The sequence below is a fragment of the Cynoglossus semilaevis genome, chromosome 9 (assembly GCF_000523025.1).
Source record: "Cynoglossus semilaevis isolate Cse_v1.0 chromosome 9, Cse_v1.0, whole genome shotgun sequence".
In the NCBI taxonomy this organism is placed as follows: domain Eukaryota; kingdom Metazoa; phylum Chordata; class Actinopteri; order Pleuronectiformes; family Cynoglossidae; genus Cynoglossus; species Cynoglossus semilaevis.
Window position 1 is genome coordinate 6,295,633 of NC_024315.1, and position 17,732 is coordinate 6,313,364.

The following is a 17,732-nucleotide window of genomic DNA, read 5'->3' on the forward strand; positions in this document are numbered from 1 at the left end:
TGTGATATTCAAAAGACCATTCTGGGAATTATGCAGTTTTCACGTTTCTATGTTGCAGTTCATATCATAATATTTTCGGTACTGAAGTTCTTAAAAAATAATTTTAATCTTATATTATCCCATTTAAGTCTCAAATCAAAGATCATTTTATACATGTGTATATATGGTTGAAATATTGTATTATTTTTCTCAAAGCCCAGTAGAAAAACAAAAGGTTTTATTTAGAAAAAGAAAAATCTCAAGTTGTCATTGTACATATTGCTACACACAACGGAATTTGTCTTTGTTTGTCCTGTCCGTGTAAAATTCTGGTGCTTGCTCAACATACCACAGGCCTGCTGGTAATGGGATATTACAACAGTCCACCAACTAAATGCATGCAGGTATAACTTTTCATTAGAAACATCTTGTGAAACAGTGCAACCGTTTCAGACCCATAAAGGTGTAAATGAAAATCAATCATACTGCAGTGGCTTTGCTTTGATCCAAGCCTCACATTTTAAATGAAGGTGTCTTGTCCTCGTCATTTCTTTAAACTTTTTTTTTTTTTTTTTTAATGGAAATCCCTGTTTCTGTGTTATACGTATGTTCATTGTAATACTAAGCTTACTGCAACTTGGCATTGTAGATTCAACCACCCTTCTGGTATACTTATCTTATCTGTTAAGTATGTGCTTAAAAAAAAACTTTTTTTTTTTGAGTTTGTCAAGATGTGAAAACTGGGAAGTTATGTATCCAAAATATACCAGCTAATAAAGTTCAAATTTACAACCATTAAAATAAGAAATACATTATGACTTTTTTGTTTCATGTTATTTCAGCAGGCCATAGGTACAGACCAAGTGCAAAGGAAGTTGTAGAAGATATTGGTTTATTTGTTGATCAGATTATTTTAGATTAGATTTGATGGAACTAAATTGATCCCACACTGGTGAAATTGTTGTGTGAAATTCTGCCTAAACTGTAAATAGACTTTATTATTAAATGAACCAGGACCTGTAACAAAGAAACAAAGTCTTTAGTGAAAATATCCAGCTCAGGTTCAGGTTGTAGACTCATAAGCCCAAATATAAAAGTACTTTCTAAAATGAAACCAAAATTAATATAATTAAAATTGTTTAAATTGAGACATATACTCTCGAAAATGTTACAGGAGAAATTGTAAAAAAAAGAAAAAATAGAAAATAAGATTACAGTGGGGAAATCATCAATAAACACATACTTAATAATAAATAGATAAATTAAAGGATTAATAGATGAATATTTAAACCTCACACTGCATGCGGCGGGGGCAGGGTTGTGTTGAGTTGACCAATGGCGTGAGGGCAGCATAAGCCCGGCGGTTGCTAAGTAACGCCTGTTTGGTGTGTTTAAAGAGACCCGTATAAGGACGTGTTAGCGCAGCATTTAGATTTTCTTTCTGCAATTTTACACTTCACACAAGAGAAGAGACGACAACAACATGGCTCTTGAAACAAAGGACGTGCCTCGACTTGAACTGGAGGCAATTATTGGATTCAACGGTGAGTTTTTAATAAGAAACACTTTTCTGGCGTGAAGCCATGACTACTTTGGCTACTGTTAAACTATTGCTGTGTTAAATAGTTATCTAATAGATGTCGAGGGGGGAAAAAAATCAGAGTTCGAATTTAGAAAAGTACTAAATGATCTACTGTTAGGGATTAATAAGTTGTAGTTAAGAATTACGTTATAAGTGGCCATCTAAATGGATGTACCACGAAACAATTTTTTTAAAATAAAAATAATAGTACACAATAGTATGGAATAATAAAACAAAACATTTGCCCATTCTGCAGTTAAATGTTGCTTTAAATATGTATTTACCTGGGAATTATGTATATTTTATCAAGTGTTTATTGCATTTTCACAACTGTAATTCCTACAAAAATATTTGTTTCATTACAACAACATATAAAACGACACAGTAACACTTCCTTTTTCCCAGGTCATGTTATCTCTGGCCTGAAAGTCTACCCAGACAGAGAGCACCTGGTCTACCCTCTAGGATCCACTGTCATTGTCAAGAGAATTACAGACGGAAAGCAGGAGTTCCTGCACGGACACACAAACAATGTGTCCTGTCTCTCAGTGTCCAGAAGTGGTTTATACGTCGCCTCTGGACAGGTCAACTTCATGGCCTTTAAGGTAGACGGAGTTAAGATGCACTCTTTTCATTGTAAAATCAGGCTGAGTCCAAACAGAACATCTCTGTGTTTTTTCCTAGGCTATGGTTATTATATGGGACTTTGCTCAGAGATCAGTCCACGCTCAGCTGCTGCTGCACAAGGCCAAAGTAGAGGCACTGGCTTTCTCTCCTAATGACAAGTACCTGGTGTCCCTGGGGGGTCAGGATGACGGCAGGTGGAGTAGGACGCTGTGGAACTCCCGCAGAAACATTGCCATGCTCTGTTTGTAAGGTGTGTGAATGGTGTGTGTGTATGTGTGTGTGTTTTTATAGCATCGTCGTATGGAATATAGAAACCAAGCAGGCCATCTGTGGGAGTCCGGCTTCAGCTCACAGCACTGGTCACTGCCTCACTCTGCAGTACTCAAACACAAATGACAACGTCTTCGTTTCTGCCGGGAGGTGAGAGAGTGTGTTCTCTATGAATTATTACTCTAATTGATTGATTATTGATTAATTATTGCAACTTTTTGACTGTTTATGCAGCGGCACATTGCGAGTCTGGGAGTTGGATGTTGCTAACAGGAAGATTAGACCAACAGACTGTCAGACTGGGAAGTTGAAGAGGACGGTGAAATGTGTAGAGGTACGAAGACAGGACAGTCTAGAGTCACTCCGTAGACCGTTCATAGAAACCATGTTCTCCAGAATGAGAAAATGAGATTAACAACTAAAATCCATATTTTGGTAATATACTTTAAACTTGCAATCTAAAGTTTTTTAGAAACTGATGGTAACTTTCCATGGGCGTATTCTAGTTGCTCGTTGCAACCTGAATGCCCCTAGTGGTATAATGATGCAAACTAACTGTAAACAGCAGCTTATTGTGTATGAACTTCACTGGGACGTGACAGATTGTTGGTGGTTTTCTGAACTGTTTCTCCAAAGGTGATAATTCACGCCTTGTCATTGTCATGTTGCCTGTTTACACGTGACAGATCACAGACGACGACCAGTTCATTTACTGTGGCACCACCAGTGGAGACATCATGAAAATCAACCTGAAAACAAAACTTCTGTGTGACTGTGGTCCAGTCAAAACAAAGTACAGCCTGGTGGGTACATCTGGGCTGGGGTGGAATTTAAATTGATCTACGGATGTAATTGTGTTATTATTAAAAATAATTCCTATTAGTAACTCAAGTTATGTTCACATATATAGAGTTTTGTCTTCTAACTTTTTTTTTTTTGCATAGGGTGTAAACGTCCTGAGGATCCTTAAATCTGGAGACCTGCTTGTGGGCTCTGGCTGTGGAATCTTCACACTGTGTTCGAGGAATAACTTCAAAACACTCAAGTGAGTCCATACATCACAATCAGATTTTTTTTTTAATTTTTATAGTATTGGTTCCAAGTATTTGTGTGACCTTTTTAATGCTTTTAAATGTGTCATTTTTCATTTCATTTGTTGATTAAAAAAATGAACCTGTCAATGATATTGAGGCATTTATTCCTGCATTAAGGACATGTAAGCTGGAGAAGGGAGTGACGTCCATTGCTTTGAGAGGAGAAGACCAGCAGATCTTTGTTGGCACGGAGGCTTCTCAGATGTACAGCATCACCTTCAGGGACTTGAAAGCTGAGCTCATCTCCACCGGCCACAGCTGTGCTGTCAATGACGTAGTCATCCCTTTGTAAGTACGGTATCATCGTTGACCAGTACCAACGAGCCAATGGCCAATGATCTTTACAGACCCAATCACAGGTCAATGCTTCGTTAAGAGTAAGAAAAACACGCCACACTTTTGTAAAATATAAAAAGTTTCCTTGTTTTTACACATAGGTTTAAACTACAAATTTAATTTCACAAGGTCGTCCTGTAAAATGCCTGATATTAAACAACTGGTAAAAAAACAAAAAAAACAAAATATTACACACTAAAACTGCAAGCTTCAAGGTTTTATTGGAATGTGAAAAACATGTTTAAAAAATTGAACTTAACATGAGACAAGATACTAAGAATAACATTTGTCCACAATAAAAAATAATGCAGATTAAATAATTTAATTTCCTATCACTAAATATATTCCTATCACTATAAATATATGTATAGTTATAATACATACAGTTCGAATGTGTTAAATCACGGAGCAATATGGGAAATAGACGAGTACTGACCGTGTAGTTCATGAATAAGTTTAATAGCACGTAGTGATCACTAGAGGGCAGCTTTTTACATCTCTTGTGTGGAAAAAAAACTGGATCGCTGTATTTTAAAATATTTGGAGAACATGACATTTGTTCTTGTTGTTGTTTTTCTACTTCATCATCACAGATAAAGCAAACCTTGAGACAAATTAATTTAGGAATATATACTTAAATACCGTTATATCCATCATCCCTTTAATAAAACCCCGTGTACGTCTGTGTTGTTTCTGTCTCAGTGGAACATCAGAGTTATTTGCGACCTGCTCCGGGGAGGACATCAGGCTGTGGCACATCGACAAACCCAAAGAGCTGCTGCGCATCACTGTCCCCAACATGACCTGCAATTCCCTGGACCTAATGGCAGATGGACACAGCATCATTAGTGGTGAGAATGGACTTAGGAGACTCACCAATGAGACAGTGGAGCTCATTACTAAGGAAATATTGTAGCATTGTTTTCATTTGGAGAAAAGAACCTCAGTGTCCACAGCTACATGGTTATTTATCCCATTGATAGTTCTTGTTCCCCAGCTAATAGTAAATGTGTTAACTCTCCACCAACGTCATCTAATAATTATTTTTTATAAATCTGTATTTTATAGCAATTTTTTTGTTTAGCAATAATAAATATAACATTCTAATATTTTTTGGGGCCCTGTTTGGGTCTCCTAAGTTTCTACTTATTGTATTTGTTTCACTGCTGAATCATTTATGTTGATGACTGACCGGTCCATTTCGTTTCTGCCAGCCTGGAATGACGGCATTATTCGAGTCTTTGCGCCAGAAAGTGGGCGTCTCATGATCAGCATTAATAATGCACACAGAATGGGCGTCACAGCCATCGCTGGCACCAGGGACTCCAAGAGGATGGTCAGTGGAGGAGGAGACGGACAGGTCAGTAACAGACAACACCAAATTGCTCTTCTTTTTCCTGTGTCATAATCATCTTGGCCGACATTCGCTTTCATTTTTGTATTGTTTTATTACAGGTTTGTGTGTGGAGGCTGCTTCCACAGGGACATCAGCTGCTGGAGACTATGAAACAGCACAAAGCCACCGTGGCCTGCATCAAAATCAAGAGCGATGACAAGGAGTGTGTCACCGCCAGCTCTGGTGCCTGCATCATTTGGGACCTTGTGTAAGTGATCCATCTGGAAACACAAACGTCGACCGTGTCTGTGGCAAAGTGGCGAAGTTTTGGCTTCAAAGCTGTGTTTAAAAGGAACCAAAAAAATACAACCAGGAAGTTTTGGCTTCAAAGCTGTGTTTAAAAAAATATTAGAAATAAAACTTTAAAACCCTTAATTAAATCGGTTTCTGGAGGGAAACTGTTGCATGAATTAACATAACAAGTGTGGAAAAAAGTTGTATCTTTATTCACTGACTAATTTATGAATTCTGCCCACATCCTTCACGTGAACGACTCATAAATGAGATTTCCCGTGTAATTATTTTTCTATTTCACTTCAAGAATGGCCAGTGTGTTAATGAATATCAAACATGTACTGTGATCCTCACAGTGTTAGTACAACTGTGATGCTCTCTACATGAATATACATGATGACAGTGTCTTAAAAGTCTGAGACGATACGTTTTGGTTTTCATTCGATTAGTAATGAATTTAAGAGGAGATTTCTAACCAAAGGTACTTTGTGTAGTTCATGCTCTCCAGTGGTTCAGCTCTGCACCAGACAGTTTATTTACACTTCTATATGATGGTATACTGTATGACTATATCATTTTTTATATCATTCCTTTTTTTTCCTGTAGGAGATTTGTGAGTCTTCAAACAGTCATTGCTAACACACTGTTCAGGACAGTGTGTTATCACCCAGAGGAATACCAGATTATTACCAGTGGGACAAACAGAAAGGTATGTCATCCGGTTCTACACTGTCTGTCTTTTGATTTTCTAGAAGATCTATGTATTTTCCCAATCAAAGACTGTTAGGCCAGTGTTTCCCAAACTTTTTTTGTGTCTGTCCTTTTGATTTTCTAGACGATCTATGTATTTTCCCAATCATAGACTGTTAGGCCAGTGTTTCTCAAACTTTTTTTTCACTTGTGACCCACCTGAGGGTCGTGACCCAGTCTTTGGAAAACAATGTGTTAAGACTTTATTCATCCCACACTGGGGAAATTCAGTTACAATCGCATGCTAACAGTAATTGCACCACACACACACACACACACTCCTATGATGATCAAAAAGAATGTTTCCACCCGGTCTCGAACCGGGGACCTTTCGCGTGTTAGGCGAACGTGATAACCACTACACTATGGAAACAAGTTGAAGGATGTTCACAATTTACTTAGTGTGAACCCCAGGCCTGTTCGGTTGAACAACTCTGATATACTGACAGGAATTGAAGAAAGTCACACATCTTGATGAGTTTCTCCACATACAGTAATTAAGACACTGTGTCGTCTCTGCTGCAGGGACAGATTGCTACTTCAGTTTCATTCTGAGTAATTGTGATAAACCTGGCATCGCGTATTTAACACGTGTCACCAGTTCACCGCGGCTGAATGAAGAGCGCCTGTGTCTTTCTTGATGGTCGACTTCATCTGCGCTCCTTCAGAGCTGCCACACACTCATACTGCTGCCTCCGCCTGGCCTGCTGAGGGCTGAGGACAAGTTGTGCTGATTAACACGGCTTTGGTTTGGAGTGAGCGAGGAGGAGCGAGAGAGTAAGAAAACCAGGGAGAGAGAGAGGGAGAGAGTTATTCATGGAAGGTGAGGGAGAGTAAGGAGTGAACGCGGTGCTGTGGTGTTCCTGCCTTCCTGTGGATGTGTCTAAGCATCTCAAGTGCCAGCCAGATCTACCATCTGCTCATTCAGGACACAAGCGCTCTGTCGGACAGAACAAATACCATACGTCTCTTTCTGTCTCTCTCTGTCTGTAATATTGACATAGCTGACACCTCTGTGTGACATTAAGGACAGCGTCTCCCTCTGGTTAAAAGGGGTGAACAGCTCCTACAGTGGACCTCATGTTTGAGGCCTGTTTATCTTTGATGGATGTACCTGGTGGTCCAAAGTCATGGCGGTGGGCCAGGGTCTCAGGCCGAGGTGCAGCGAGCACAGATGTGCCCAGACAACTCATACAAGTGAGAGTCTTCAATAAGCCACTGTAATGAGATCAGGGCGGCTGAGGTCGTGACTTTGGTTAAAAGAGTAGAGGAAGAAAAAACAGAGTAGTTCAGATGTTTTAGTCAGAAATGTCTGTAGTTATGGTGTTTTTTAGGAGTCGTTGTTTTTGGTGTTTGCATTGCATATATTCCTAAATATTATCTATCTATCTATCTAGTTATCTACTCATCCATCCATCCATCCATCCACTCAATCATCCATCCATCCATCCATCCATCCTGTGTTTTTCCTGTGTAGTACTCCAGTGTTGCCTTTGCCGTGGATTTGTTTTCTCGATACTTTCTCAGCTGTTCATCCGGTGCTTGATTTAATTTTATTTAAATCAGCAGATGTAGCTTCAGGAGCTGCGTGCGACGGGCTGATAGAATTCATCCTGGTAAATTCTTCACAGACTGAAAGTAGAGATTAAGGACGGCAGTTGTTTGAAGTGTTTTCTATTTATCTTTCCAACAATTATGTGGCTGTATCACCGATGAATACTACTGTGTACTCTGATCTCAATCAGCGTGACTAGAGGGCTACTTTGAATCCACCTACTCACTTTCCAACACATTAAATTGTTTGACTCCAACAGGATAGACATGGTCAGCATGGCTCTCTTACCAACAGAATAGACATGGTCAGCATGGCTCTCTGTAACATAATTTTTTTTTGTCCACAGGTCGCCTACTGGGACGTGTTTGATGGTTCCACCATCAGGGAACTGGAGGCCTCACAGTCTGGAGCCATCAACGACATGCACATCTCACAGGACGGCAAACATTTTGTGACAGGTATGATTTAATGACAGTGACAGTTTTATTTAATATAAATAACATTCATTTATATTTGGATAGTTTCTATAGTGTAGTGGTTATCACGTTTGCCTAACAAGTGAAAGGTCCCCAGTTTGAAACTGCATGGAAACGTCGCTGTCCTCTAGTGGTTTATTTTGAAACTGCGTGGAAACGTCGCTGTCCTCTAGTGGTTTCACTTCAATTCCCTAAACTTGTATAATATACACCAAGGCGCTGTGGCTTAGTTGGTTAAAGCGCCTGTCTAGTAAACAGGAGATCCTGGGTTCAAATCCCAGCAGTGCCTTTCCTTGGTGCTTCCATAGTGCGGTGGAGATCACATCTTCCTTATGCACAAAAGGTCCTGGGTTTGAGCCACCTTCTTACACATCTGCCTTATGCACCAAAGGTCCTGGGTTTGAGCCCCAGATGAACCACTTATTTGCTGCCTCCTGTTGCAGCAGATCAGCTGGCCGATCAATAACGATCTCATTATTATTATTTAATATAATGTAAGTTAATCCAAAATATAGATATTTATAGCAATGGATTTTGGATTTTAAGGTTTACTATGTTATAAATGATTTACACTACAAGTTTCCATAGGACAAACTAATATGTGTATTTTATCTTATGGCAGTCCTTGGATATAGATGTATTTTTACTGATAGATTTTTAATGTTTTTAAACCAGGTGGAGATGACAAGCTGGTGAAAGTGTGGGATTACATGGAAGGTGCTGTAACCCACGTAGGAATAGCTCACGGTGGCATCATTACCAGTGTGAGGATCTGCTCCAATAACCGCACATTAATCAGCACCAGTGCAGATGGAGCCATTCTCCGCTGGAGGTTCCCACATCCTCCTTCATCCTAATTAGACGCACATTATCTGGACTTTTTCTTTCTTTCCTCCCTGCTTTGACATGTGAACTGTAACTCAACAGACTGACCGAGGCAAATAAATGACAATATGAAGACAGAGCCGAACACATGGGATTTCATTCATATATATATGCCTTCACATGGTACTCAAACTCAAGATTCTGACATCTTTATCTTAATCAATCAGCAGTCATCCCCACGAGGATTCAATCTGACAAAGGAGACAGTAGTAGAACACTGTAAGCCTCTCTTGTACAGTCTCTCAACTCTCCTCACTATCTGTGGCGAATCTAAATAATTAACAGCTCTCACTGCTCCCCTTAAAAAAAAAAGTTACAAACCAAACTAACATTATTAACCCAGTCAGCAGAAAACATCCCTGAATCAGTGAAATGAAGCTTCTCTGTGTTTCCACCTTAGGAGCAAATATCTCCAGTATGCAGGGAAATGAAAGCATTTCTATATGGTATAGAGCTACAGAATGCGGTGCCTCTGGTCTCCCCTTCAGACTATCAGCACATCCTCACCTCACGTGCCACACAAAAATTCAATCTTTACTTCTGGTGAACTGTGAAATTAGGCTTCCTGTTATTGTAATCTGAATACAGCACACTAAAGATGCTGCAAAGATATGAGGGTTACATCGTCACTCTGTGAAGCTTTTAGATGAAGTGACGTTAATGTGCCTGGAAAGAGGAACAGCTTTTTATATGATCATCCATAACATTTAGTATTTAGTGACATGTTTTGTGAACTTTCTTTTTCTAGTATTTTTTTTATTCACACTATAAAATTCACACTATAAAATTATACTTATGTACTTATTTCTTTAAACATTATTTGCTAAACAAAAAAACACTTGGCTCCCTGGCCACAGTGAGGACTTATAGTGAAGTGAAGTATCTCAGTATCTGTTGGATATTGTGATAACTTATATACATAAAATGGAACAAACTTAAAATTCGATGTAGAAGATGTAGTACCACCCCCTGTTTTGCTTCAAAGTTGGTTTGAGTTTGGTTGTGGAGACTCTAAGGACTGATTTGAGGACTTCATCTTTAAACTGGGATCTGATTAAAACAATTATGTAATATCTGTAAGTATCGTTATTGGTTTTTCCTCCGATAATGAAAATCCTATAACCCAATGCCTGGGATTGGCTTGTGAGGTCCTGAGACGTTTACTGCCGTTTTGGGGAAAACGACTGCATATATCGATATTGGTTGATTTCAAAATCGCCATATTGGATTTCGGCGGAAAGTTAATATCGGACATCCCTAATTTTAAGCTATTTTAAGCTCTGGTTACTTGAGTAAAACTTTGTTCTGGTACTGTGTGGACAACTGTAGACTCATCCAGGTCAGTGTTATAATATTAATATGTCGAATTTATAAATGAATTAATTTTATGATAATACGTGTTTTTGAACTCAAGCAGCTGTGTCGAGGGCTAGAGACGCCACTGGGTTGTGAACTGGATCTTCCAAAAACAGGCACCTGTTCATTGTGGCTCAACGAGCACAAGTGAGGGGAGGGAAGGAGGGAAGAAGGGAGGGAGCGAGGAAACGCTCGACCCACAGCTGAAAGCCATCAATGAGGAAGTGCCATTGAAAGTGCTCTGTGTAGGGAGGGAGAGAGTGTCTGTGGATCCTGCACGGAGCGTCACCACACTGAGCGGCCAGACGGCTCTACATGACACCGTGAAAATGAGTCAAGATGTTGGGAGAATGAAAGCAGCGATTATGTGTCTGCCGCCACAGCGGTGAGGGATTGTGGAGAGAAGGAAAGCGGAGGTGAAGGAGGAGCAGCAGGGACAGGAGCGCAGACAGGCTCGCAGACAGGTGCGTGTTCGCTGCCCGTTTCGTTTTCTCACGCTGGTCGCAAAGCTCGGAGCCATGGATACCCGCAAGGTAAAAAAAACACCCATGAAATCCAAACCTGCAACGCGAAAGGGGAAGAAATTAAAAAGCGGAAGGTTCGCCAGGAGGAAATCGTTCCGATCTTTTGGGAATTTCATGGGAAGGATACTGAAAACTTTGGGCACTTTGGCGCACTTTGGAAACGCGGAACCGCCGGACGCCGAGGACGACGACGGCGGCTTCGGCCAGAGCGCTTCTTCTGGGGCTTCCTTCAGAGACTCACAGGTCACCAGGGAAGGAGCCGCGAAGAAGAGTTCCACCGGGTCCTCCACACACGGCTCGGTGAAGGAGAGGCTGTCGTGGTGCTACGGCGACAAGACCCCCGGCGTGCTGGGTCTGAAGAACCACGGCAACACCTGCTTCATGAACGCCGTGGTCCAGTGCCTCAGTAACACCGACCTGCTGGCTGAGTACCTGGGGCTGGAGCAGTACAAATATGATGTGTCCCAGCAGGGGAGGCTGAACGGGGAGCTGAGGGGAGAGGAGCCCCAGAGCTCCAGAGGAGAGGTGACGGAGCACCTGGCCTCGCTGGTGAGAGCGTTGTGGACGCTGGAGTACACACCGCAGCTGTCAGTGGACTTTAAGGTGAGGACTGAAGGCTGGCCCGGAAACACGCGTGTCTGCTAAAAGTGAAAGTTTATTTTGTACATAAACAATATCCTCAGGTACAGTAGCACACACTGGTTTGTACTGATCGTCCTGCCAAGTTATTGTACTTAAATATATTTAGAGACAGACAGAAAAAGTACAAAATTGAAACGTGATTATTTTTCTAGTACCCTCAGTCATTTATGTATCTTAGCAGGTGACTGGAATCGAACCCACGACCCTCTGTGTGTACGGCAACGTCACTAACTTCTAGTAGTGAAGTCTGGTACTGGCCTGTGATTCCTGATTATTTAAGCCACTTCAGGTGTAGTGTTCAGTGTGGATCTTTATAGCACATTACCTGTTTTAGTAATGACTCTCAAATTGATTGACAATTTTTGGTTGTTGGTACACTGGGTCGGCGGTGTTAAGCTTCAAAGACCACTGGAGCTCTGTACAATGTTACACCTAGACTCCAACAATTTTATATGTAAAATTTTAAATTCAAGATTCAATTTGTCGGGCACATGGTAAGAGTTGCCCTTTAGACTGTGCATATCCATCATAAAACAAAACACAGACAATGAAAACACACACACACACAACCAAAAAACACCATGACACATGATAAATATTTGCTACAGGATGAACAAAGGCACTGTTTACATACACAAATGACAAAGAGCCACATGTTTTGACTGAGTTACAGGATTAGCTGTATGAAAAATCAATAACTGGACCAGTGTACTCAACCTGTGTAACAGGCCTTTCAGATGTGTTTTAGCACCCCCTTCAGGGTGGTAGTCTAACGTGCAGACCCTTTGTTTCAACACGTGCAATAGTAAAATAGAGCAGGATACAGCAGACTTTATCTTTGAGATTTTATAAGTCAATAAATGACTCCTTTAGGTCAGTGATCCACACTGATGCCTCACTGTAAGGTTCTCGTCCCTTTGGAGGCAGACGGTTTTGAACCAGTGCAAAAGTAATGACGTGGTCAGTGCTGACAAGATCAGTGTTTATAACAAAAAAGGTCATGGAAAAATGTTTGAAACACTCACAGGAAGACAGAATCTGTGGAGAACAAGCTGTAAAGTTGTTCCCTCCTCCCCTGAGCTTCTCAGTCCAAGTATAATGTAATATTATCATCTGACTTCCAGCACATTCTTTTTTAACTCTGCTTAATTAGTTTTCTTCTAAAAAAAGTCATTAACGACTCCTAAAGTACCATTATTTTCACTTTTGAAGTACCCTTGTGAGTCAGTAGGGGGCCTAACAGCAGGTGTGTTTGGAGGGGGATTTCCTTTGAATCCAAGTAGTGGTGTTATCAACAGCTACAGCTTATATAACATCAAAGGAAATATTTTAATAAACCTGTCGTATCCGTCGATCCCTGAGTCCTTTGGTAACTCGGACGTTACGTTATAGTCGGGTGACGGCTCGCTGAGAGAGACACCTTATCTGTTTTTATGCCTTCATGCCAACATTTTACTGCGTTTGTCATGTGGTTACTCATTACACTCATTGGTCCCAACAATTCAGTGACTTCAGGTGGTTCATCTGCATTCCCCGCCTGTCGGGGGAGGGGGGGGAGGGGGGGGATCTGTTAGCGATACTGGCCTTGGCTACCAGGAGAAAAAGGGAGGCGATTTCTAAGCAGTAGTTCTATATTGAGACGCCAACATTTTGTCATGCAGTCATTAAGTGATCACAGCTAACTTCATTCCTACAAGAGAAACTTTCCATTGAAACTTAGGGAGTGTCTGCTTGTTATACACATATTAATATGTTAATATATGGCCCGAACACACACAATTTAAAAATGCGTGTTAAAGGAATTTTAAAATACATTTGTATCTTTTTTTAATTTATTTTTAACATGATGAATTGGCCTCAGTTGCATTTTATTTTATAATTAATTTTGCCATCTGGATGAATGTTACTTTTTAATTTTCTTTATTTGTTTTTTGGGAAAAATATACAATTGTATCAAAATATTTGTAATAAAAATATAAAAAGTATAATTACATTTATTTTTAAGAAGAAAAAAACCCCAAAACAAACACAATATTTCAATTTACCTAAATATTTCCACACATTTTTCTTCCACCTACAGGGAGTAAATACTGAATGTTGCCTTCTGTTAAAGAGAGAAGGCTCCTTCAGAGTTTCCCCTCCTTTCCTCTCATTAATGCTGGGCACAATTATGAAACAAAAGCGTGTCCTTCACTCCCCCGTTCTTGTCTCAACCCACTGCAGCAACACATTGATCTGTCTGTCTGTTCATCCCAGGATGAAGGGTGTTTACAGTATCAAGTGCATTCAGCCTGAAGAGGAGGATGCCCCCTGTTGAGATGACTTCAGTGGTGTGCATTTTTGGAGTAACAACAGGAGAAAGAAGGAAAACAGGAGGGAGGGAGGGAGGGACACACATTTCTGCAGTACAAAGCGTGTTGTCCCTCCTACGATCCTTGTAAGGTTTAAGTCAGACAGTGGTTCAGACACCTGATCATTAATGCAACATCTCTCTCCGTCTGCTCGTGTCCTGCCTAAAATACAAGAAATAAGATCATTCATTCGTCTTCTGCCACTTCGATCTTTTTTATGTCTTTGGTGAAGGGGGGCGGCGGGCGTTGTTTATCTTGCGCAGTCCTTACCACCAACAAATAAGTATATAATAACCTATAAAAGATACAGAGGCTGGAATTACCAGATCCCTCCAACACAACCCCCAGATTCAATGAACCGTCATGGACCCCATTGTTTTAATCCATTAAACATCAGTCCATTACATTGAGTAGCATTACATTGTAGAAATAAAACTTCATCAGATTCCTTTTAAAATTCTTCCCTTAGAAATGAAACGTCATCAGATTCCTTTTAAAATTCTTCCCACAGCCTTAATTCCTTCATAGTTAAGTTCATCTCAAGCTTCTGATTCCCCTTAACTTTTCCTGTATTTATACCGAGGTCAGGTTGGTGTTGTCTCTTTAGCAGAAGTGAAATATTTGGTGTTCTTCCACCGTCTGGTCTGTTCCTGCTTCTGTTGTCTGCAGGGGCGTGATATTTGAAGTTTTGACTCAAGACATTTACTGGTGTCTCTGCAACAACATGTTGTTCACAGAGTTACACAAACAAATTTAAATCACCAATATGAAACTCCCTAATTTAGTAAATCAGAATTGAAACTGTGGAGACTTATTGAACGTTTTACAATAGAAATGTGTTTTAATGGACAAGATGAGAAATGACCAGTAATTTTATTTATCAGCTAATCCTCAAAAATACCCAAGAAATGATTAAAGAATTGAACTGGTTTCACACGAGAAAATGTTTGTATTAATAAGTTGATAATATGAATTGGAACAGTGTAACTGTCAATATTGATATAATTACACACCAATATCAACGACTGGGAGGAAGTTAGGTTTCAAACTACCTGTGAACTCATGGCTAGTTAATGATCAACTCTGATGGAGTTTTAAATTGAATGTGAACGGATGTGTGTGAGGATGAAGTGTCTCTTCATTAGACTCACCAACATTTGTCTCCGTTAGTTTAACTCTGGAGGAGGAGACTCTGTCCTTGAGTGTTTCTGTGTCTTATCCCTTGGCTTTAAAGGATTTAACAACACAAGGAGAAGTTTGAAGAGTAGAGTTGGGATTTATCCTTTTATGCTTGATGGAGTGTAGCTCTGTGAGGAGCTCTGCGGAGAGGATAAGGCCCGGTGCTGTAAGAAGGAGGAGAGCAGGACGTGTGTAACCGCCAGGCAGCAGCTCAGAGAATGATGGTTTGTTTGGCTTTTTCTCGTCTCCGCTGTCCTTCAAGGACCACTTTTGTTCTCACCATCAGTGCTGGAAGTATATACACTGTAGACAGGCTCATTCATACCAGTACAGATACGTGCCACCTGGAATCTGAATTTGCACCGCCAGGCTGCCTCCTCTTCGTAGCAGTTGTGTCGGTGGAGCAGATGGCGGGCTGTGTTTATCTATCCATTTATTTGATACTTTAACTTAGGAACTCTATAAGGCACGAGAACGCAGCGTTATCAGATCGCAGATGTGTCAAAGTGAATGTGAAGTAACTGTACGCAAAATGCCTTCATGCCACACTGGGGAAACACAAGGTAGATGGTTTACAAGTACTGTTACAGAGCTGCCACACACGGTTTGTGGAAGCAGCGTGGATTCCCACGACTCGGTGAGCTGCAGTCCATTATAGCCACGCTGCTGTGACAGAAAGCAATAAAGAGAAACAAGACGATGTCTGCTCTGTGTCTGTGTAGAAACAACTACAGCACCTACAGTCCTACACGTACTACTACAGTCCTGTCGTACCAACCTCCGTTCATGGGCCAAGGCCACAACACAGTGTAGGAAAAGTCCTGGGTTTGATTCCCAAAGGAACCACATGCTTGGTGCCTGCTGGGGCCTGTCTGCTGTTAATAGAAGGATTTCCCAAATATTGGATCAATACAGTAAACATTTTTATTATATATTTTTGTATACATGTTTACTTAAAATTAAAAATTAAAAATCAGACACCGTTGAACTCAGAGCACCTGGCTGAACTTTTTGAGTCAACTTCCTATAATCTTTTAAATTTATTTTGTTGCATTTTTGTAGTGCATCCTATAGAAAGATTTGGGCCAAGGCCACAACACAGTGTAGGAAAAGTCCTGGGTTTGATTCCCAAAGGAACCACATGCTTGGTGCCTGCTGGGGCCTGTCTGCTGTTAATAGAAGGATTATTGGATCAATACAGTAAACATTTCTATTATATATTTTTTATACATGTTTACTTAAAATTAAAAATTAAAAATCAGACACCGTTGAACTCAGAGCACCTGGCTGAACTTTTTGAGTCAACTTCATATAATCTTTTAAATTTATTTTGTTGCATTTTTGTAGTGCATCCTATAGAAAGATCAGTCTAAAAACCATTTATTTCTATTTGAAGGTATTTGTCTGTTTCATTCTTGTGCAGCCGAGGTTTTTTTCTTTCTTTCTTTCTTTCTTTTTTTTAAGGTTTTACCGACTGGCTAAAAAAAAATACGCTGTCTCAGGACATCTGCAGACATGGTGGTTTTGTTTTGCTGATGTTACGGTTTTTAAACAATCGCCATGCCTGTCAGCATCGCACAGGCTGATTCTAGGCTGTAGCCTTTTGGAGGTGTTGTAGAAAAATATAATCACTGGCTTCAGGCTTCCTGTGTTTCTCTCGGTCTCCATTCGCGCTTGTACTTTCTGTTTTGTGGAGGTTGAGGTTAGAGACACCAAGTTGCGTGGTTGAGTGAGACGACTGCCTTGAATCTGCTCTGTGCTGGCAGTGAAGGTGACTTATATCACAACGCTGGGGAAAGAAAAAAAAAAAAGCAGAAAAATGGAACAGAGTGTCGTAACAGATCTTTTGGTGTTAATTCTAGCCATACTAAGTTATGGGTCGTGTGTTGGTGTGGTGTGGTGTGTAGGAGATGAGTGTTTCTCATCCCTCTTGAGTTCCTTACCCATCAGAATCTGTCAATATCCCCCTCTCTAGTCACTGAGGAATCTACCCGGGCCTGTTAGTCAGGCTGCAGGGAGATGAGGTGAGGCAGTAAAATGGAGGTTTCAGTGTCAATGGTGAGATGTATATCTGTCATTTGTTTACAGAGTGGGAGGATGAATGTGGGAGGAGGACATGAACAGGGTAACCGTGGTGGGGTGAAGCAAAGGTAAGGGAGATAGGGCACTGAAACAGATGAGTGCAGAAGCAGGGGAGTGTAGCTCTGCCTCTGTTGACCGCTGCTGAGGTCGTGACCCCTGCTGCAGAGAGGCTGTGCAGGTTTAGGACTGTCTTTTGTTACTGCGCCGTCTTTTTTCTAGGTGATTTGTTTGTTCGGTTGTTCTGGTGATTTTGTTTGAAGTTCAACTCTAGCTTTAGCTGAATAATTGTTGCACATGTTAAGACGTTAAACAACTGTTTTGGCTGCAATCTTGGCCAATTGTTGATGTACCCACAATTCCCCACACTTTCAGAAAAAAAAAACAAAAAAACAGTTCAATAAGCTTTTTTAAAAA

At 40.5% G+C, this 17,732-nt stretch overlaps 2 protein-coding genes and 2 non-coding genes across 4 annotated transcripts in view; 3 read left to right on the plus strand and 1 right to left on the minus strand.

Moving 5' to 3' along the window:
• Nucleotides 1–1,462: 1,462 nt before the first annotated feature.
• Nucleotides 1,463–10,235, plus strand: cfap52 (cilia and flagella associated protein 52). Its single transcript, XM_008316782.3, has 14 exons — nt 1,463–1,523; nt 1,967–2,166; nt 2,246–2,382; nt 2,480–2,608; nt 2,693–2,792; nt 3,145–3,261; nt 3,403–3,503; nt 3,670–3,840; nt 4,591–4,739; nt 5,103–5,248; nt 5,344–5,492; nt 6,125–6,227; nt 8,170–8,281; nt 8,975–10,235. The coding sequence occupies exons 1-14, from the start codon at nt 1,463–1,465 to the stop codon at nt 9,154–9,156; spliced, it is 1,857 nt and encodes a 618-aa protein (XP_008315004.1). The 3' UTR covers nt 9,157–10,235.
• On the minus strand, nt 6,569–6,641 carry trnav-aac (transfer RNA valine (anticodon AAC)). The gene has a single exon. It is a non-coding gene; the product is annotated as a tRNA-Val (tRNA).
• trnat-agu (transfer RNA threonine (anticodon AGU)) lies at nt 8,515–8,588 on the plus strand. Its single transcript has one exon. It is a non-coding gene; the product is annotated as a tRNA-Thr (tRNA).
• A 159-nt stretch (nt 10,236–10,394) lies between the features above and the next one.
• usp43a (ubiquitin specific peptidase 43a) overlaps nt 10,395–17,732 on the plus strand; it is a 64,813-nt gene continuing 57,475 nt past the window's right edge. The window contains exons 1-2 of the mRNA XM_008316783.3: nt 10,395–10,523; nt 10,602–11,667. Of these exons, the coding sequence (XP_008315005.1) occupies nt 11,059–11,667 (609 nt within the window). The 5' untranslated portion in view covers nt 10,395–10,523; nt 10,602–11,058. The remainder of the gene's footprint in view (nt 10,524–10,601; nt 11,668–17,732) is intronic.

Bases quoted from the DNA above. Each gene is read 5' to 3' on its own strand.
- cfap52 (XM_008316782.3), top strand. From the start codon at position 1,463: ATGGCTCTTGAAACAAAGGACGTGCCTCGACTTGAACTGGAGGCAATT. The intron at 4,740-5,102 runs GTGAGAATGGAC...CGTTTCTGCCAG, and splicing joins TGGACACAGCATCATTAGTG to CCTGGAATGACGGCATTATT. The intron at 5,249-5,343 runs GTCAGTAACAGA...GTTTTATTACAG, and splicing joins GTGGAGGAGGAGACGGACAG to GTTTGTGTGTGGAGGCTGCT.